The sequence below is a fragment of the Bubalus bubalis genome, chromosome 4 (genome assembly GCF_019923935.1).
Source record: "Bubalus bubalis isolate 160015118507 breed Murrah chromosome 4, NDDB_SH_1, whole genome shotgun sequence".
Classification (NCBI taxonomy): domain Eukaryota; kingdom Metazoa; phylum Chordata; class Mammalia; order Artiodactyla; family Bovidae; genus Bubalus; species Bubalus bubalis.
Window position 1 is genome coordinate 148,447,114 of NC_059160.1, and position 20,707 is coordinate 148,467,820.

Genomic DNA, 20,707 nt, shown 5'->3' on the forward strand with positions numbered 1-20,707 from the left:
AAGTGAAAAGTGAAAGTGAAGTCACTCAGTTGTGTCCGACTCTTAGCGACCCCATGGACTGCAGCCTTCCAGGCTCCTCCATCCATGGGATTTTCCAGGCAAGAGTATTGGAGTGGGGTGCCATTGCCTTCTCCTTTACTGCCAACTAGTATTCTAATAATATACCACAACTTATTTATCCATTCTTCTGTTAATGAACACAGGCTATTTTTTAGGTTGGGGCTGTTATATATAGAAGGCACTATACATATTCTTATACTGGTCTTTTTTGTGGACATATGGTCTCATTTATCAATATACAGAAGTGAAAGGATATGTTTAATCTTATAATAAACTTTCATAAAATTTTTTCAAAAGAATTGTACAATTTTACATTCCCACCCAGCAGTGTATGAGTCAGCTCTGGAGAACATCAATTTAAATCAGGAATTTGAAAGATTTCACAGCAGTAGAACATAGATTGGATTAAAGGAGGAGGAACTAAAGGTAAAGGAATCTAATGCAGGAATTCAGGCAGCTATGGGTCTGTTCTCAAGATGTAGCCAAGACTAAAAAAGTAATAAAATAGTTTAAGAGTTATCATAAAAGAAATCAGATTCTATAAAAAACAGGAATAAAGGTGAACTCAGATTTCAAGCTCAAGGGAAGACAGTTTGGGGACAGGGGAGATGACTGTAGGGTCTGTTGAGTTTACAATGATGGGCCGTATAGAAGAGGTCAGATTTGGAGACTGATCTATAAGTGTGGAGGTGATAAATCCACTTATGAGTGAGTAGTCCAGAGGAAAAATAAAGATGAATCAAGAGCAGCTAAGGCCTAAACTCCTATAATTAGAAAGCAGGTAGGCTGTGTAAACAAAGGGCTTAAGTGAGTGGTTAGGGAGGCAAGACCAGAAAGATCTCTTACAAGTAATGCTCAAGGTTTAGCCCTATTCTGTGATGGGCGTTTTTCCTTCTAAGTTCTCCAAACTCTGAGGCATAGTTTGTGCTAGAGGATACCAAAGTGGCCTGAAAGCTTGAAGAACGTGATGAAAGCCAAAGCCTGTGGCAGAGTGTTCTTCTTCCACTTTCCCTCCATATCACAGCGTAAATACTATCTATCTCTTAGGTACCTTACAATAAAATCAAACGGTCTCTCATCTGCTTAAAACACAAAAACGAAGCACCTGAATCTGTGGGGCAGAGTTTAAGCTACTGAACTGTTGAATATGGTATTTTATTTACCAGAGGACTTACAAAAGAGTATTATATTTCACAGTTGTTTACGCAAATGGGGATCTACTGACCTGGGCTGCACAAAGCTCTGAACCCTTTGCCTGTTCCCAGCTTTTTCTAAGGAACCCCTACCCCTGAGGGCTTTAACTAGCTCAGCATTTTAATCTCTGCAGTGGGAGCCACACTAGTGCCACACCACTACTAAGCAGCAATACTGGCCTTTCAACTAAGTCTTTCTGATGACATGCCTTCAGCAAAAAGAATGCCTCCAACATGGTAGGAAGCTCATTCCCTGAGGCAAACTTCTGGGAAGCACTTTGGAGTAGCTACACTGCAGGTTAGCCTTTACCAGTAACTGAAGAAGTGACTCTGATGGCAGGTGAATAAAGTACTTGCTTTCCCAAGTCTCCATTCTAGTAAATCATGTGTAAGACTGAAATGATGTCCTTCTTTCAGGTACACATTCTCATTCCTGAGATAGATTATATGACATCTAAAACTAGGTTATTTATTGATTGTTTTCTCTTTGCCTTTCTCTCCCTTGAATGTAGTTGAAAGTTTAAGGCTTTTTACCCTTTGAGTTCTGTCTCCCTGTACAGAGCCGTCTTGATCTCACTGTGGGTTTCTGATATTTGGCCACTAGAGATCTTGATGACAAGCTACTTATGAGACCTGGGTCCAGTACCATCTTTTCAACTCGAAATTGGCCAAATCGAGCCCTGAAGCTTAGTACATCATTTCTGTCATATACAGTGCAGTCCGCCAGGAGACGCAACCCCCCACCACGTACCCTTCATCCCATCAGCACAAGCCATTCACGCGCTGGAACACCAAGACTTATGGACGAAATACGCAGAGGATCCCAAGTGTAGGTTTCAAAAGCAGAATTTCTGGAATCTGTGGTAAAACTAATGAAGAATTTTACATATAGAATGAATTTAAAGATAAGATTGAAATATATGCCTAGGTAGTAATCACTACATATTCTTATGATGAGTTGTACACTGGTTTAAATCTAATACAGAAAAAAATGGAGTTATATTTGAATAAAATATACTTATCTTCTGATTATACTTATCTTCCTTCTGATTTAGCTAAACATATTTCCACAAATAAAATGTTGGCTAGAATATTCCAACAGAACTCATCAAAGGAATAGAAGACATTCTCTATATATTTTTATTAAAACATTTTCCTTAGTGGGAACATGCTCATAAAATTCTTCCCCCAAATGATGATTAAATCTCCTTTAATATTTTTCCATACCAATAGGATTTACTTATTTCACTGACAATGAAAACTTCGTAAATCTCAGATAAGTAGCTGCCTGTACACCAGGGAAAAAATGTCCCTTGGCACATCTTAGGAAATAACAGTAAACATGTCCTCTTCCCTTTTCCCACCTCATTGTGCAAAAGACTCCAAGTTTTTAAAATAAAATCCTTCCATTAGTTGTTAATTTAAAAAACATCTTATGAGGGTTGATTTCTAAGACCATGACCAAGGGTAGGAATTAATAACACCATAACTGAATTCAGCGTTTTGAATTCAGCCTCTGAATGAAGCATATGTCACTATACTTCTCTCCCAACATTTCTTAATTTTGACTCTATTGGTATATTATCTATACCAATAGAGCTATACATTCACTTGGGTATGAGTGGTTTTGATGTAAAATTAATCTCTCATCCCTCTGACAATGCTTTTTTTCCCAAAGTGGAAAAATAAGTTGCTTTGTTTTTTTCTGGGATGTGAAAAGTATCGTTCAGCTTTAATTACTGTCTTGGGCATGAGTAATACTGTAACTGCTCCAAATCCTTTGGAAGGAAATAAAAGTTTAGGATCCGTACCTGGGAATTATAATTTTTAGTGGACAACCAGAAGGCCCAGAACTGTGAGTTTCATCAGATGTGAAATTACAAATCTATGAATTTGTCAGAAAAAAACAACCCAGGATAGGGAAAATTGTTTTATTCCAGTTCTTTGTGGGAGAAAGGGTCAAATTCTGCTGTGCACTCAGGATGACGTTTCAACAAAAAATAAGAAAATAGTATGAAGAAAGCCCAAAATTTTCATTCTCCAAAATCCTTTGAGATCGCTTCATTTAAAAGTGTAGGCAGCTTAAAGCTTTCTGTGCATGGATATTAAACTCATCTGTTCAATGTATTTGATTCTAACCAATTTGTTTATATTGTTATAATTTCATGCTTTCATATCTTGGTTTTTGCTGGTGGGATCTGCAGCCCTGTGGCGGCCGACTCGCTCTCCTCTCCCTCACCACTGCCGCTGAGTCGAAATAATCTGCTGCCACCTATTGGGACAGCTGAAGCAGAACACTTGAGCACGGTGGGGCCACAAAGGCAAACGGTATGTCTCCTTCCTATTGCCTTTCCAATGTTTATAAAACCTCATGGCCAGTAATTCTGCAGGATCTGTGCTCTGGTCTTGACTTGTGTATTTTGTCAAAAGTACAAACTGAATTCTAATTTGACAATGGAATTGGAGCTGCTTGGCCTGCAATTACGATACCTGTTAGGGCTGATACTGGACACACACAGCTCCACTATAAATTAACTGTTTCTGTAATTCTTATCCCTTCTGCAGAAAACCCATCGAGATTCCAGTCGAGCTCGAAGTGCAGTGGTGGATGAGCCTAACCAGCAGCCCCAGGAGAAGCTCCTGCTACCTGACTTTTTCTCCAGGCCCAATACAACTCAGTCATTTTTGGTAGAGTGACATACTTACTCTATTGTCTGATAGCTGAGGAAATGGGAAAAAAACTAGTTTGGCAGGCTTAAGGCTTTATATGGTGACTTAATCAACTCTAAGAGTAAAAGCTGAGGTTCTAATAAAAATAGTGTTTTACGTTTTAAGTATATTTGTTGAAACTCTAACTGCTCTCTGCCACTCATTATTTTAACTTGTAAAAATAAGGTAAAAAGCCTTATACATAAATAGCAAATTCTAAGCAATTTAAAATTTAGATATTTCTGAGAATAAGCAAAAAAACGTTAAACCCCAGTGCATATCAGATTAGCATTACCTTCATTCTTTTAACATTGCTCTGAGGGAATTAAACACAAAGTGGTAAGAGATTATGTTGTGGGCTGGTGGATGGGCAAGACTTTCATAGTTTTTGTTAACTGGTGTTTGAAATGCTAACACTGTTACCACTAAATGTACATTTACTAGCCTTTTTACTTTTAAACATCAGAAACAACCTGACTGGGAGACTAGAGGTCATGCACTGACCTTGCCCCAAACTACAAGCCAGCAGCTCAGCCCCATGGCATTTGCTTTGTACAAGAGGGCTTGGAAAGCCCAGAGTGACTGAGGGCACACTTATGGCCCAAGAACCAAGCACCTACATCCTAAACCAGTTTTCAAGACAGTGGTGTTTGTAACCCACTTATCTCAACTCATAATCCTTAAACTGTATCAGCCTAAAGCACCATATGATCTTTTTCCTCCATTAGAAGAGTGGTGAGAATAAATGAATGGGACATTGTACTAGCTTCCTAGGGCTGCCATAACGAATTACCACAAACTGGGTGGCTTAAAACAATATAAATTTATTCTCTCAGTTCGAGTCTGTTAAGTCCAAAATCAAGGTATCAGCAGAGCTACGTTCCCACTGCAGGCTCTAGGGAAGAATCTTTTCTTGCCTCTATGTTCATGAGGTGTTCAGCTTAACTGCCTGTTTTTGTAAATAAAGTTTTCTTAGAACAGAGCCACCACATTCATTCAATTTTGTACTTTTTGTGGCTGCTTTCCTAGTTCCAGTGACAGTATGTTCCACAAAACCTGAAATGTTTACTATCTGGTCCTCTATTAAAAAAAAAAAAAGTTTGCTGACCACTGATAGAAAACATGGGACTTCATCAGGAGAGTAAAAAAAAAAAACCCCTCAAATCTCTTATTCCAATGCTGACAAGAAACTGAGGGGATGTTTTTTATTCTAGAAGTACCAGCAAAATGGCATTGATAGCTCTTTCTTTAGTATCTGCATGTGGATATTTTAGTTGTATCTTAAAATCTTTAAATCCCTTAAAGCAATTTTGAAATGTTTGAGTTCCATTTTGAGAGTCACATTTTAAGCATGGAGGTCGTTCTGTTCTGTTGTTTTAAACAGTGAGCAGGCAATGGAAATCGGATTCAAATTCCCTTGAGAGCCAATTATGAGTACTTAGAAATATTAAACCATATGGATTATTTATAAATGCTAAGATTTTCTTAAAGGCATATTAATAAAGTTGCAGAACTTGCAATTTTTACAAGTTAACAATCATTCTGTGGGCTGCTGGCTTGGGATTTTTAACTTGGAATGTTAAGTGTATATTCAGCCAACTGTCCCTCAGACTGACAGATGATGCCAATTACATTGCTGTCCGACTTTCCCTTGTAAAACAACTAACACATTATCCTCTGGAAGAAGTCACACTGTAAGCAGTGACTCATCTTCTCTCTTTTTCAGCCAGATACGCAGTATCGTCGTGCGTGTGCTGCTGAGTATCCTCACCAGGCCCGACCTGGTAGGGGATCTGCAGGGACAGGTGGGGTCATGGCTCTTATTTTACTACAGTCTTGTTAAGATCTTGCTTTTTTCCCATGCTTATTATTTTTTCTTCCTCCAGATTTTATATTTTGCTTTCCTACATCTTTGTAAATCATCTCAAATTCATTTTGGAATATAGGATATAGTAATAAAAAGAAAAGAGAACTCTTAACTGCTCAACGCCAAGAAGTTCCAGATCTGTTTTCTCATATATAAATTTTCCTCTTGCCATTCTGGCAGAGTAAACAATACTTTTTTTTTTTTAATATATAAACAAATTAAGCCAAATAAATCATTTTCATAACATTCAAACACTGCATGGATTTTATTATGTAGGCAAAAACCTATATTGCTATGGATTAAACTGCTCTAATCAGTTAAACTGCTAGGCCAAGATAAGAAAAGAAATTCACAATGTCAAGACATGAGGAGTCTGATTCTATCCCATTAACTTTTTGTCTTCTAAGTTATATTCTATAGTTTCTATTTTCATAGGAGCGATAGGAGAAAATTTAAGAACGTCTTAATTCTTCCTATAATGGTCTTCTCACCATCAAGGTCATTTCTTCCTTATGTTATAGGTGAAATTTAGAATTACCAGGCAGTTGAAATGTTTCCTGTTAATAATCAGATTAATCAGCAAGTATGTTAAAAAGTAATCTGCCTGAAATTGTCTCTGTAGTTCAAGTGAATTCTCTTAGTTCAGGTTCCTAGTAGCAACTTTTGGTAGTCTTTGAATGCCGTCAGCAGATTCTGTTCTTGTATCAGTCCTCAGGGAAGCGCTACTGCCTCTGAGCTACAGTTATTACATCTGGCCATGCTGATGGTCAAGCATAACTAGTATAATGTTTAGCTAAGTGAAACACATTTTATTCCTTTTCAATTAGTGCTTATTTTCTAAAATTAGGTTACTACATCACATCTTACATAGATTTTGTTTGTTTTTACATGATAAAATATGCAAACGCGATTTTTATTGCTTTAGTACAAGCCACAGTCTCCAAATTTAGAGTCTAATAATTGGAGCAAAAAAAGTCTGTACATAGGAGCTCAAGACGATCAAATCTAGAATGTCTATTCATGTTACTCTATGATGTCATCTTTGTCTCTCAGGTCCTCAGTTACATGGATCTACAAAATCTCAAAACAGAAGTGGACCAATCTCTAGAACCAGGCAGGGACTATAGCACGAATGAGGAGAACTTGCTTCGGGCTGCAGGGAACACATGGGAAGATTTCACAAATCAATGTTCAGTCATCTCATGATGCAGACCTTGTATACAAGAGACAACCTGAAACCATCTTCGTGAATTATTTTGGTACAACAGACTGAGAACAGTATCAGCCAAAGACTACATGGGTACTGTTTCTATCTCCAATTACTGTCTTCTGTTCAGCATAAGTTAATCACTTCACTGGACAGTAAAGTTTGTAGCCAAAGATGTAACAAATGAATAATTTCCTCCAAATCACTGCTCATGTTGTCTGTTAACAATGATCAGTTCAATTACTACAGCATTCTATCAGACTACATGTACACAAAATGTAGAAAATCATTTGATAACATTATTATTGGCTTAATTACTTGTGTTTATTTTAACATTATTACTTGTGTTAATTTCTGGAGAGGTGTACTCACTTTTAAGTCATTTTTAGGAGACAGTTCCTTAAAAAATTACATCAAACAGATGTGATTCCTAAAGTTTTCTCTTAGATGTCCAAATCCATAGGCAGATATATATGGCAGGGATGAATAACTAAAAACATAAATGTTGAGCACTGGTATAAAGTAATCCATGTAATAAATAATGAATTTTTTTTTTCCCCAGGTAGGACAATTCAGCCTTACAACAGCTGCCTGACATCAGGTTACACTTGTTTTCTTCTCAAAGTACTTTAGTGGTCATTTCCTACCCCCCCCCCCCACAACCCCCGCCGCCCCAAATATCACACCTGCCTTGCTAGATTTTCTCCTGTAGGTCTAAGAAAAGCAATTTAAAAATTTATAGAGTCTTTCTGTTAGTGAGCCAGCAAGACACAACTTCTTAAAATTCCTGAAACCCTGCTGTTCTGTCTAGTATAAACATATACTAGAGAAAAAGAAGAGAACTTTGACATTCTTCTGATTTTCTGATTTGACATTCTTCTGATTTTCACATGGACCTTTCCCGAGTGCACTCATGAATGCAGCAATGGTTTTAACTATGGCTTAAACTTATTTAATTTCGTTGAATTTTAATTCTGATGATCATATTGGTTTTAGATCTTCTATTAATCTTCAGAGTTGATAAATTCAAATGATCATCAATTGGGATAATTTTATTGTTTCAAAGTGTTCTAATACTATCATATGAAGACAGATACAGCAGACATCCTGCATTAAACTGTATTTTTAATACAATTAAGAGTATTTTTTAACCTATTTGTAATCACAAACTGAAAACATGTCTTATGCTTACCTCAGATAAATTATGTACATGAATCTCAGTAACAGGAGGCTTGTTTTATGCATATGGTATTGAATATATTAGCTTACAAATCAGAGATTTTAAGTTGAAGTCTCTAAAAAATTTTCATATATTCTAATGAACTCATACCAATTCTACTAAATATAAATGAAAATCTCTGTACTATTCTCACAAATCAATACCATAAGTACATGATAACAAACCACTGGATCAAGACAGCTTGCCTTTCAAGGTCAGAGTTAACAAGTCATTTAGCCTCACCCTTTTATAGATGAGGAAACAAGTTCTGACAAGCTCAGTAACCTGACTCTAAGGACATTCAGCAGTTACAGAGGATTACAGCATCTCTTTATGGAACTTAAACCAGGCTATCTGCTACAATGCTGGCTAGAACTACTTTTCTTCTCTCTTCTTTATCCTAGGCACCATTCGTATATTTAATCTTTTAAATGATCATATTGGGATCACTTAAAAAGCCCTGGGAACTTAACAGTCATCTTTCACTTGATTATTTAATCTTGTACAATTCTTACAAAAGTGCTTGAAGTAATCTGAACACCTGTTTCTCCTATACACCTCAAGCAAAGAGTGCCAAACTTGGTTGAGGAGGAAAAAAAAAAGAGAGGACCTATGCAAGAACATTAAGACTGAAAGCAAACTGGCAAGTATTTGGAAAACAGATGCCCAGCAAGTGTCGAAGGCTAGGTAGAGCACATGTCCTAAAAAACACATGCCACTGGATACCCTGAAGCTCACTCCTACATGGCAAAATAACAACTGCTAAAAGTGGTAGGGACAGATCTGCATTCTAGATAGTTCCTCATACAAAAGACACACAGAAGAGTGCTCTCAGGAAGCATTCCCCCTCCCGCTCCCTCGGTGATCACCACCAAATGCCTTCAGAGGAGGACCTCACAGAACGTCAGCATATTTCTAGGATATACTAAGACCAGGCTGAGAGAGTCTACTTGGTTTAGATAGTTGATCCAAATAATTTAGGCTTGAAAGACAACTTTTCTCAAGAGTTGAGTTGACTTCTGTCTTCAAATCTTGACTGTACCTTGCCTACAAAGGCATCAGTTAACACCTATGGACTTTTGAAGAGAATATTCCATTATTTCTTTTCTTTCTTGAGAGTCGTTTTTTTCCCTCCTCGTTTGGAAGGTTTGCAGTACTTTGCTTCCATCTGATCCAGAAAATTGTCCATTTCCTTTTGCCGATCCTTTTGTCTGCTCTGTTTAAGAAGTTAAAACACAAGCTTTCAAAACTCAAGACTGTCCACAGAAATAAAGTATTTAGCAGTTGCCAGGGGCTGGTGGAAAGGGAGAATAGGGAGTGACTGCTAGTGTTTAGAGTGATGAAGATGTTCTAGAATTAGATAGTGCTGACGATTGTAAAACCTCATCAATAATATACTAAAAAACCACTGATGATTGTAAAACCTGATCAATAATATACTAAAAAAACCACTGAATTATACCACTGAATTGTACATTTTAAAAGGATGACTGTATGGTACCTGAATGTCTTAAAAGATGAAAACAAAATGCCTACAACACTATATAAACTCCAAAGAAATATTAGCAGTAAGAAGCAGAAATTGGAAGAAATGGCGGTAAGCTTCACAGACAACCTGACGGTTTACCTGAATGGCTGCTTTCAAGTTATCCACTCCTTCATCAAGCCCCAACTCCTTCCTGCTCATTTCTGCTTCTTTAGCCTCTTCCTGAGCCTAAAACAGAAACTCATGTGAGATACAATGCCAACCTAGCAAATACTAAAAATACACCTTCTTTCCCAAAAGCAAATCTGTTAAGACCATTTCAATTTGAGGATTATATAAATTAAAAGGATAAAATCAAGCAGTAGATCCTCTTTTTCCAATTAGTCGGAGAAGGCAATGGCACCCCACTCCGGTACTCTCGCCTGGAAAACCCCATGGATGGAGGAACCTGGTAGGCTGCAGTCCATGGGGTCACTAAGAGTCAGGCACGACTGAGCGACTTCACTTGGACTTTTCACTTTCTTGCACTGGAGAAGGAAATGGCAACCCACTCCAGTATTCTTGGCTGGAGAATCCCAGGGATGGAGGAGCCTAGTGGGCTGCCCTCTATGGGGTCGCACAGAGTTGGACACAACTGAGGCGACTCAGCAGCAGCAGCAGCAGCAGATCATTTGGTTCCATAAACCATAGGGGGACAGTAAGGAAAACAAACTGCTAGAAGAGCTAAGAAAGGTCACTTAACCAAGGATGCCCTCAAATGTTGCCAGGACACAGGCACCTCAGATTCCTCCTCTGGAAACCAAATTTACTACATGTGACTTGTGGTAGCCAAAAGTGCAACCCTGGTTTAAAATTTCCCCTAAGTAGTTAGGACAAACTCTAACAAATTCCGTTTTAACGTTTCTTTACCAGATTTCAAAGCCACCTCCTCTTGCCAAATTTTACTAGGGCACTGATTCCAAACTACTACAAGAATACCTTGGGAAAGGTTAGTAAGTTCATTCTCCAGGGCAATACCTAAGACTATGAGAGGCCCCAGTCCCCAGAGAATTTTCTAAATAGCAATGAATACTATTAATACTGAGAATGATGATATGTTAGGACCTTGTTACTCTAATAAAGAGTTTCCTCTGCCTACTTCAGTCCTTGAAATCAATTTATTTTTTTTAATACTATTTTTTCCTCTAAATTTGCAGAAGTCTTTGTCAAAACTATTCCATTCCCCACTCCACCCCCAAACTCTAGGGAAGTTTCTCAAGCTAATAGGCTGTTACTGAACACAGCTGTGCTCAGTTTCACCTAAAAAAAGTTGCCAACCTAAACTGTCAGCTTGAAATCTAGACAGATGTAGCCTATAAGCCAAAGTGATGATCTTGATACACATTCCACTTCTCTCAACACGCTTGTCAGGTTTCTCCTGCATCTTTTTACATAAAAGCCACAGACCTAACTCCACCTCCAATTCAGCCATACAAATAAAGTACCCACCAAAAAGCTACAGTCTTACACTATCTGCTCTCCCTAGAGTTCCCATTACGAAAGCCAGGCTGAGGCAAGAGTGACTTTAATACCAGTCCGGTCTTCCCCTAAAGACCAGAGGCACAGGTATTTGTTACCTTGAATCTGCTCCTTCCTGAACCCCAGATGTCCTTAAGCTCCTTTCCCTTGCCATCGTCCTTCCCCTTACCAACCCCCCAGTTTAATATGGGTGAAAAGGACACACAAACCACAATCCTTGATACTCTACAAAAGTGTACCTCAAAGGGTGTTTGGAAATCTATCATTATCAAAATAAACTGGTTTTTGGTTGTTGTTGCTTTTTTTCACTCACCCCATCTCCCCATGTTTTTTTGTTTTTTGAATGTATATTCTGGGTCCAACTCAAGAATCGAAGTGAGTTAAGTCACTCAGTCATCTCCAACTCTTTGCAACCCCACGGACGAGCCTACCAGGCTCCTCCATGTGATTTTCCAGGTAAGAGTACTGGAATGGGTTGCCATCAAACTGGGCAAGAATACAGGAATTTGAATTAATAAGACATAGTCCTACAGTCTCTGTCACCTTCTCAGCCCTTAACCAAGTGAGAATGTGGAGCCTAGGTATCTGGATTCTGTTACTTTATTGCCTTAGAATGCGTCAGCAAGGTTAAAAGAATTGGCCCATATGAAGAATATTTCAGTGCTACTTTCAAATGATACTGATTATCTAATCCATGCAGTAAAATCCTTTTGAGCACAACAGAGTAGGGAAAAAGTTTCTCTTAGTGAGCTCATTAAGTTAGATGGCAACTAGAAAAGAAGTTAAGCCTTATCTTTATTTCAGCAGTCTTATATATATTTTCATTGTTATATATATATCCTCAAATTCTTTTGGGAAGTAGTAAATGGCATTCAAAATCTTACCCTCCTTTTCCTTGCATTCATCTTCTGCTTCGATTCTTTGACAAAGGCATTATAGGATGGGACCTCTCCAGCATCAATGGCTTGTTGAATAATGTGCCTTATCCTGGGTTCTTCTGTGTATTGCACACACAGCACAGACTCCATAATCTGATCCATGTCACCCTTAAAGTCCAGATAGGCCTGTTTAATATCAGTCAGCTCTTCTTCAGAACCTTTGTATGTCTTCTCAAAAGCCTGAATGTCTTCCAGAGATATCTGAACAAATGAGAGACACATGCTGTAACTTTGATTCAAAGTTAATTTTAAGTAATCGGAATACAAGAAAAAAGTTAACTCAGGTGTCAAAATATTTCTCCCCAAATACAACAGCTGCTTGAATTGAAATTGTTGCAAGGAAGCAAATTTTCTATGCTAAAGATTTTCTAGGGTTCTCCCTAGTCCAATCTTTAGAATTGCTAAGCTACACACCAGAAAAATTTAAGTGAAGTTTCCAAAGGTGAGATCCAGAAAAATACTTGGGGCTTACACCTGGCTTTGTAAAATAAAGCACATATTATAAAAAAATTTAATGTCCCCCTTTCACTACACTCTACACCAACAGTTAAAGGCCCATTTCAGTAAGTGTGTGTATCTATGAATGTACGTGCATGTGTTATAACACACATATATACATGGTTCAACAGAACGGTTAGATAAATCTGCCCTTCAAAGAAGTGGGTCTCTCCTAAGGCATGTCTGTGTTGTCTGTGAGTTTATTATTAATATTTAGAGACCAAATAAAAAATCCTCATTCTTAACAACACAAAACACAAGGTCTTAAAGGTTTATTGAATGAGAAATGGGAACGGTCACAAGAAAATCTCCAGAGTTCTTTACCTTTTTAAAGAGTAATCTCCAATAGGCCTCCCAGTCCCGGTCTTGGCTGAGCACATCAGAATCCTCGTCCACTGTTCCCTGTTCATCGTATAATGTTCTCTGTTCTTTATCACTCAGAACGGAGTAGACCTTTCCAAGGATCTGCGGGAAAGAGTACACTAAAATCACCCTTCCGCCTCTCACTGAAACCGCGCCGCGAGAAATAAAGATTAGAAAACGCCAGGCCAGGCTCGGCTCACTCCACCCCAGGAGAGGCCGGGCGGTCATAAGACGGAGGGAAGCCCGGACGGCCGTGGATAGTCTAGCGCACCTGGAAGCGGCGGGTGGCGTCTTCTTTGTCGCCCTCGCCCACCCGATCCGGGTGCACCTGCAGGGACACCTTGTGATAGCCGCGTCGGACCTCGCTGTCTGAGGCCTCGCGCCGCACGCCCAATACTTGGTAAAGGTCGGCGGTGCCGAATAGTTCTTCGCACAGTTCCAGAAGCCCCATGGCCGGCAGCGGTGCGAAGGGGGCGGCGGGTTCAGCGAAAACACCTGACCCAGCTACACAGAATAGAGATCTAGAGCGCCTACCTTTTCCCGCGCAAAAAGCCCGAGGCGCTAGCGTCATAAGAGGCGCCGGAAGAGGCGGGGCCACGACGCCGCACTTTACGGCCGTTGAGAAATGGGGGTGTGGCCAAGCTGGGGACTGCCAGGATTGAGGCAGTGAGTCTCCTATCACCGGAATCTCCTTACACAAGTTCTCTCAGCCCCGGACGTCCTCCCCTTACTCTGAAAATATCATCCCTACCTTTTCCCCAATGTCCCAGATCAGTTTATGCAACAGTGTAAACGTTCATATTAGGTTGAACCTAGCGCTGGTTTCTTTTTGCCTTTTTTTCCAGTAAAAAACAGCGAAACATTAGCATTTGGCAATCTCATGTGGTTTAAATTTGGTAATCACAACAGATTGTGGAAAATTCTTAAAAGAGATGGGAATACCAGACAACCTTACCTGCCTCCTGAGAAACCTGTATGGGCTTCCCTGTAGCTCAGACGGTGAATCGGCCTGCAATGGAGGAGACCTGGGTTCGATCCCCCAGTGGGGAAGATCCACTGGAGACAGGAATGGCAACCCAACTCCTGTATTCCTGCCTGGAGAATTCCATGGACTGAACGGAGGGGCCTGGCAGGCTGTTACAGTCCATGGGGTGGCAGAGTCAGCACAACTGAGCGATTAACTACACTACTACAAGAAGCAATAGTTAGAACCAGACGTGGAACAATGGGCTGGTTCCAAATTGGGAAAGGAGTCAGTCAAGACTGTAAATTGTCACCCTTCTTATTTAACTTATATGCAGAATAAATCATGCGAAATGCTGGGCTGGATGTATCACAAGCTGGAATCAGGATTGCAGGGAGAAATATCAAAAACCTCAGATATGTAGATAACACCACCCTAATAGCAGAAAGTGAAGAACTAAAGAGTCTCTTGATGAGGGTGAAAGAGAGTGAGAAAGCTGGCTTAAAACTCAACGTTCAAAAAACCAAGATAGGACATTCAGTCTCATCACTTCATGGCAAATAGGGAAAAGATAGAAACAGTGACTTACTTTTTCTTTGGCTCCAAAATCACTGCAGATGGTGACTGTAGCCATACAACTAGAAGACGCTTGCTCCTTCGAAGAAAAGTTATGACAAACCTAGACAGTATTAAAAAAGCTAAGTGCTGAAGAATTGATACGTTCAAACTGTAGTGCTGGAGAAGACTCGAGAGTCCCTTGGACAGCACAGTGATCAAACCAGTCAATCCTAAAGGAAATTAACCCTGAAAATTCATTGGAAGGACTGATGCTGAAGCACCAATAATTTGACCACCTGATGTGAAGAGCCGACTAATTGGAAAAGACCCCAATGCTGAGAAAGACGGAGGGCATGAAGAGAAGGGGACAACAGGATGAGATGGTTGGATTGCATCGACTCAATAGACATGAGTTTGAGCAAACTCCGGGAGATAGTGAAGAATAGGCATGCTACAGTCCATGAGGTCGTGAAGAGTTGGACACGACTGAGTGACTGAACAACAAGTTGGGACTGCTAGGCAGGGACTTTCCCTTGAGCCCTGCAATTTTAAAAACCTACATTAAACAAAAAGCACAAAATACCAGTCTTCTAAAAATTCTCTAATTGATAGAACTTCTAGATTTGACATTTATTACAGAATCATTTCCATTCACCTTCCAGTTCCTGAATCACCTTCCACTTTGGTGGAGATAACATGATCCAAACCCCCATCTTGATAAAAATATAAGCTTTAGAAACAAAGGCTTTCTAAAGTGCAGATGTGGGTTTGAGCTTGTTGGATTTGAGATGGTGGCAAGACAGACAGATGCAATCATCCAAGAATTGGTGAAAAATCTGGGCCTGGAAATCCAAAGCAAGAGTAGGACTAGAGGAAACTTTGGAAATCAGGGAGAGGATGAGCTTACACAGAAAAGTTTCCATATGTGTGTCTTAAATAAAAGATAGACCAGGGTACAAAGTGAATATGCAAATTGGCAGAAATTCAACAGCTCAAAATAATACCTATTTCACATCAGTTCCCTTCATTGGTCAATACTTTCCAGAATTACATTCTCCTCTGCTGCTGCTGCTAAGTCACTTCAGTCGTGTCCGACTCTGTGCGATCCCATAGACGGCAGCCCACGGGGCTCCCCCGTCCCTGGGATTCTCCAGGCAAGAACACTGGAGTAGGTTGCCATTTCCTTCTCCGATGCATGAAAGTGAAAAGTAAAAGTGAAGTCGCTCAGTCACGTCCAACTCTTTGCGACCCCATGGACTGCAGCCTATCAGGCTCCTCCATCCATGGGACTTCCCAGGCAAGAGTACTGGAGTGGGGTGCCATTGCCTTCTCCAACATTCTCTTCTACTCTCCCAGTTAAGGTTTCTCCAAAGACCTCAAACTCTCCAGCGTAGGCTGTTCTCCTTTAAACTTTGAAATGGGTTTTCAAAGCATTTCTTTTTCCTACCTTCAAGATCAAACTCCCATAAAGTCAGTTGCTTTCTGCCTGTCCTGCCTTTAAATCCTCCCCAAAGCAAGTGGAGGCCATCCAGTGACAACTCAGAGAGCCTTGATGACCTGAGTTTGAGGTGGCTGGCAATTAGAATATAAAACTGAGAATAGGTTGGTACAACAATAGGGCTTTAGAATCTCCTCTATAAATCTCCCATATTTTAGTTTTATACCAGATTATGAAATTTATATTATTCAGTGTGACGACTAAAGCCATCTAACCCTGCTGCAGTTATGGTGGAACAGATAACAGGCTTTAGGGGGACACAACCAGTCATTTAACAAACCATGATTCCTCAACCTAATTTTGTCATTGACTTTTAAAGTGGACTTTTGAAAAGCCCTTTATCTTTACTCACTACCCCCACTACAGACATAACATGTTGGAAAGGGCTCTCCAGGCAGGAACATTGGGGTCTGACTCTGTTCTGCCCAATACTAAAACTATGTGGCCTTGACCGAGTTTCTACTTCTGAACCTCAGCTTCCCCACTGATAAACTGGAGACAATCCTACCTAATTTCATGATACCTTATAATTCTCACAAATAACCTTGCATGGAAGTTGTACATAGGTACTTTACTTTCTTCCAGTTATTCTTTCTTTTAAAAAAGTAGATTATTAGAGCCTAAAAGCATGTAACAAACTACCTTTGTAAATTTGAAATTGTGTGTTGACAAGACAATGTAAATCTACAATTACAAAAACAGCAAGTGAAGTAATTGTATTCTTGAGTTGGTGGGATGACCATAAATGATTAAAGAAGGAAATACTTGGAGAGGACACAGACATGCTGGTTGGGGACTTTGAAACAGGGAAATCTTGGAAGGTAGTAGGCTATAAAGTTGCCCAGGGGACCTAGAGTCCAACCTACCCCACAGCCACTGTCTTTCCCCTGAAGAAGACTGAAAGAATTAATTAGTATCTATAACCAGCTTTATGTCGGTCAAGAACAAACTTCTCCCTGGGCTCTGTTCAGATCAGGCCAGATGATCATGGATGACTTAAAAAATTCCATTTATTGACCTCTAAATATAATAAAACTAAGTGTTCTGCACAAGTATTTTAAGAGGACTTCAAGTTTGTTTCCACTGCTACGTTCACTGAAGTCAGTTCTCTTTTGTTTCTGTAGCCTCTGTATCTGTTTTCTGAGCTGCTAAGAGGACTTCTTGTGCCCGTTTCCGTCGCAGCCTCTCAGCATTTGTGATCACCATCGGGTGCAGAGGGAAAAAGCCAGAAAGACCTAAAAGTAACAGGATTTTCATTCATTATAACAATACAAACTAATGTTTACCTGGGAACTTAGTCTCACTGAACTGAAGTCTAGCGGAGATTTGATCCAAGACAAAGATTGAAAACAAATTCCTCACTTGCCAAAATGTTTTTACCTCTTCCCCCAGCTCCCTTCCTTCCATTTACTGCAAGGTCACAATGGATGTTGTCTACTTCTTAACACTATTTTCCTTACTTGAAAAAATGATCAACTGACAGTCATGCAAGACACACCATTCCCATTTTTTTTTTTAGCATAAAATCTCAGTCATCCAAAAGGTCTCATGAAGTCTCTACAAAAGGAATCTCCAGATTTCAACTGGCAACTAGATCAATTTCAGTTCTCCCTCCAGTCCTGATTAGCCTGGAGATAGTGAAAATCATTCTTAATTCTCATCATCTTGGAAATGACTTCAATTTAAAATCCCCTCAAAGAGGTAAGCTAGCTGAGTTACCCAGAAGCTTTTCCACAGGCTTTGACAGGTGGGCTCCACAGCCAATCCAATGCCGGATCCGGTCCAGGTTGAGAGCAACGAGTTTCTCCCCATGACTGTTGGGCATTGGATCATAGGAGCCCAGCTGCTCTACGAAACGGCCATCCCTGGGACACTTGTTGTGAGCAGCCACGATGCGGTAGAAAGGCCTGTTGGTACAGCCACCAAGCGCAAGGCGGATGGTTAAGTGGCCTCCACGGTAGGCCTTGCAAAGGACAGTAGCTGTAGACAAATAAATGGTTAAGACACAAAAATCGAGTGCACAAAATGCAGAAAATGAAATGAGACAACCCCCTTCATCCACTGAAATGTCCTTGCTGCTGCTGCTTAGTCGCTTTAGTCGTGTCCAACTCTGTACGACCCTATGGACTGCAGCCAGCCAGGCTCCTCTGTCCATGGGATTCTCTAGGCAGACTATTGGAGTGGGTTGCCTGTGCCCTCCACCAGGGTATCTTCCCGATCTAGAAATAGAACCCGGGTCTCCTGCACTGCAGGCAGATTCTTTACCTCTGAGCCACCAGGGAAACCCAAAATGTCCTTCCTTTCAACCAATTCTTGTCAGTCTGACTCAGAAACCCTTTCTTTGTGAAACTCTTCTTAAACACTCCAGCTATACCCAACGCACTCAACACAGGCCTGCTATTTACTGTCTCTGGAACAAGCTGAAGCCCAGCTGCCTCATCTGTAAAATGAACGCCATTTATCTCATAGGAGTTCAGCGAAAACTTTAAAAGCGAACAAGAAAACCACTGAGGGCAGAATCAAACGTGTGCAGTTTCAGGTACGGACTGTCTCTAGCTCGTCTAGGAGAGCGCAGCTCCAGTCAGTCCACACTCCCTCTTATCCCCACGACCGCCCGGAAGGTCTCCCGAGGACCCCAGCACTCACTGAGCTGGACCATGGCGCAGCCGGCGGGCCCCGGGGCCTATGCGCCAGTTGCGACGCCTCGGAGCTTCCCGGAGCCGGAGCGAATCCGCTCTACGGCCTCCGGCTGCGCGGACAACCCACCAGAAGGCTCAACGCTGAAGAACCCCTGACTTCAACTCTCCGCCACTCCAGCCCAGGCACCTTGGTACCGGAAGCGAATGGTCCACTCGCCCCGCCTCTTCCGGTCCCGTCTCTGCACTTCCGTAACACAACACGGAGAGCTCTAAGGTGTCTTAACTGCCACGAAGAAGGAGCGGTACAACTTGCGAATGCTCTGCGAGCCGAGCCCGGTGGGATCTCCGGCCCTCACTGCCCTGTGGGTCTCTGTCCGAGGGAAGAATACTGGGAGAATCGCGGAAAGGGGTGAAGTGAAAGTGTTATTCACTCAGCCGTGTCCGACTCTTTGCGCGACCCTATGCGTCGTAGCCCGCCAGGCTCCTGGGTCCATGGGATTTCCCAGGCAAGAATACTGGAGTGGGTTGTCATTCCTTCCTCAAGGGGATCTTCCTGACCCAGGAATCAAACCCGGGTCTTACGTATTGCGGCAGATTCTTTACCGCTTTGAGACCAGCAGAGAAGGCCACCATCCATCCTTCCAGCAAATGTTTTCCGAGCACCAGTTACGGCCTAGGCGCAGTGCCAGAGAACGCAAAGATGAAAGAGGGCTGTCCTTGCCCCTAGGCAGCTGACAGTCGTGGCGGGAGGTGGCGGGGTGGGCGGTTGTGGGCCGGCGGGGAGAGACGGTGAGGTTACATCAGAGTACCTAGGGGTGGTCAGTACACAGTCCTGGGGTGAGCAGAAGAGATGGTGAACCTAGTAATTCCTCAGGAAGACTTCATAAAAGAGGTAGCATTAGGGCTGAGACTAGAGAAGAACTATAAATGAATGTAGAGTTGATTTTATCCTGTGTTTACCAATGTGCCTCTCACTTCCCCTCCTGTTTTTCCATGTCCCTCTTATTCTCTGTGTCCTCCTTTAAAAAATAAAGACAGGAAGCCTTTATCTTTGGTTTTGCTGTGCACTGATCCAAGAGGACAAGGGTGAGGTATGGTTCCTTTGTCATTTCTAGCCCTAGAATAACAGCCTCAATTGTGAGGAGTTTTATATCTGTTATAGAGTAATGGATCCTTCATGGAGCCCTTGTGATTTACATCCATGAAGATACTGTAAGCAAAGACCACTAGATTCAGCCCTTCTGTTCACTGTTAGATCTGGGCACAACTCATGTGCTCTTTGTCCTAATGCAGTGACCCAGCACAGCATTCTTCCTTTCCACCCACCTTAGAAAATGATGCCTTAATTCCTAAGTTCCAGTAAGTGAACCTGGTCACAGATCTTAGCAGTTGACTTCCTACAGGAGTAATTCTGATAAGCTTTCACCTGAAACTAATAATGAACATACTATACCTTACTTATACACACACACACAAATAGTTATATTCTTATGTATATCTCAGCATACCATAACTGATGAATTCTGAGTTTTTTATTTAGATTTTTTTTTTTATTGCCATCCAGTTAACTGTCAAACAGTGAAACATCCAGTAACAATAGCCATTCAGTAAAACAATGGAAATAAATGAATGGGTATCAGTTATATTGATGATCCTTTCTTTCTTTATCCCCAGTCTTTATTCTGGTAAAACATCCAGGGTTTAATTTCTCTCGGAAAGAAAGGGGCTCAGCATCCCATACAGAAAATTCTTCAGGTAGAAGGATGTCAGAAAGATGGATTTCCAAAGCCAACCGTCTCCTGAACCATGTGGAGCTCTGCAAGCAGATTCTCATCTTTCAATTTTAACTGTGTAAGAGGTAGAAGGGAAGAACACATACGTCACCCCTGACATAGCTATGTGGACACTCCTTATTTGTGGGGCCACAGCTAAAGAACATAGTTCCTCAGGTTGGAATTGGCTCTTCCTATATTCTCTGTTTCATGGTAAC

The 20,707-nt window shown here is 41.0% G+C and overlaps 4 protein-coding genes across 14 annotated transcripts in view; 1 reads left to right on the top strand and 3 right to left on the bottom strand.

Annotated features, from left to right (window-relative positions):
* FAM149B1 (family with sequence similarity 149 member B1) overlaps window positions 1-8,170 on the top strand; it is a 50,060-nt gene extending 41,890 nt beyond the window's left edge. For 2 of the 6 annotated variants that reach the window (XM_006060602.4, XM_006060604.4), the window contains 5 exons: window positions 1,858-2,082; window positions 3,458-3,581; window positions 3,819-3,941; window positions 5,689-5,767; window positions 6,883-8,170. In XM_006060602.4, the coding sequence (XP_006060664.1) occupies window positions 1,858-2,082; window positions 3,458-3,581; window positions 3,819-3,941; window positions 5,689-5,767; window positions 6,883-6,956 (625 nt within the window). In that variant the 3' untranslated portion in view covers window positions 6,957-8,170. The remainder of the gene's footprint in view (window positions 1-1,857; window positions 2,083-3,457; window positions 3,582-3,818; window positions 3,942-5,688; window positions 5,768-6,882) is intronic. The other 4 variants (XM_025284747.3, XR_003109078.2, XM_025284746.3 and 1 more) reach the window with 4 other exon arrangements.
* Window positions 8,073-13,974, bottom strand: DNAJC9 (DnaJ heat shock protein family (Hsp40) member C9). The gene is made up of 5 exons (XM_006060605.3): window positions 13,330-13,974; window positions 13,020-13,160; window positions 12,144-12,398; window positions 9,883-9,969; window positions 8,073-9,471 (listed from the first exon to the last, which is right to left on the bottom strand). The coding sequence occupies exons 1-5, from the start codon at window positions 13,627-13,629 to the stop codon at window positions 9,352-9,354; spliced, it is 903 nt and encodes a 300-aa protein (XP_006060667.1). The 5' UTR covers window positions 13,630-13,974; the 3' UTR covers window positions 8,073-9,351.
* Window positions 13,029-20,707, bottom strand: part of CFAP70 (cilia and flagella associated protein 70) — an 83,750-nt gene continuing 76,071 nt past the window's right edge. For 5 of the 6 annotated variants that reach the window (XM_025284744.3, XM_025284739.3, XM_044942253.2 and 2 more), the window contains 2 exons: window positions 18,725-20,564; window positions 13,029-13,160 (listed from right to left, as the gene is read on the bottom strand). In XM_025284744.3, coding sequence (XP_025140529.2) covers window positions 20,484-20,564 — 81 coding nt within the window. In that variant the 3' untranslated portion in view covers window positions 13,029-13,160; window positions 18,725-20,483. Of the gene's footprint in view, window positions 13,161-17,932; window positions 18,059-18,724; window positions 20,565-20,707 lie in introns of those variants that run through there. The other variant, XM_025284741.3, reaches the window with a different exon arrangement.
* MRPS16 (mitochondrial ribosomal protein S16) lies at window positions 17,071-18,864 on the bottom strand. Its single transcript, XM_006060606.3, has 3 exons — window positions 18,725-18,864; window positions 17,798-18,058; window positions 17,071-17,313 (listed from the first exon to the last, which is right to left on the bottom strand). The coding sequence occupies exons 1-3, from the start codon at window positions 18,735-18,737 to the stop codon at window positions 17,180-17,182; spliced, it is 408 nt and encodes a 135-aa protein (XP_006060668.1). The 5' UTR covers window positions 18,738-18,864; the 3' UTR covers window positions 17,071-17,179.

What these genes read in the sequence shown, in the direction of transcription:
- DNAJC9 (XM_006060605.3), bottom strand. Translation starts at nt 13,629, where the DNA reads ATGACGCTAGCGCCTCGGGCTTTTTGCGCGGGAAAAGGTAGGCGCTCT. An exon ending in ACGCCACCCGCCGCTTCCAG is followed by an intron (nt 13,161 to 13,329) that starts GTGCGCTAGACT and finishes TCTTTCCCGCAG; the next exon opens with ATCCTTGGAAAGGTCTACTC. An exon ending in GGAGATTACTCTTTAAAAAG is followed by an intron (nt 12,399 to 13,019) that starts GTAAAGAACTCT and finishes TCATTTGTTCAG; the next exon opens with ATATCTCTGGAAGACATTCA.
- MRPS16 (XM_006060606.3), bottom strand. An exon ending in GCCTGTGGAAAAGCTTCTGG is followed by an intron (nt 17,314 to 17,797) that starts GTAACTCAGCTA and finishes TGTTACTTTTAG; the next exon opens with GTCTTTCTGGCTTTTTCCCT.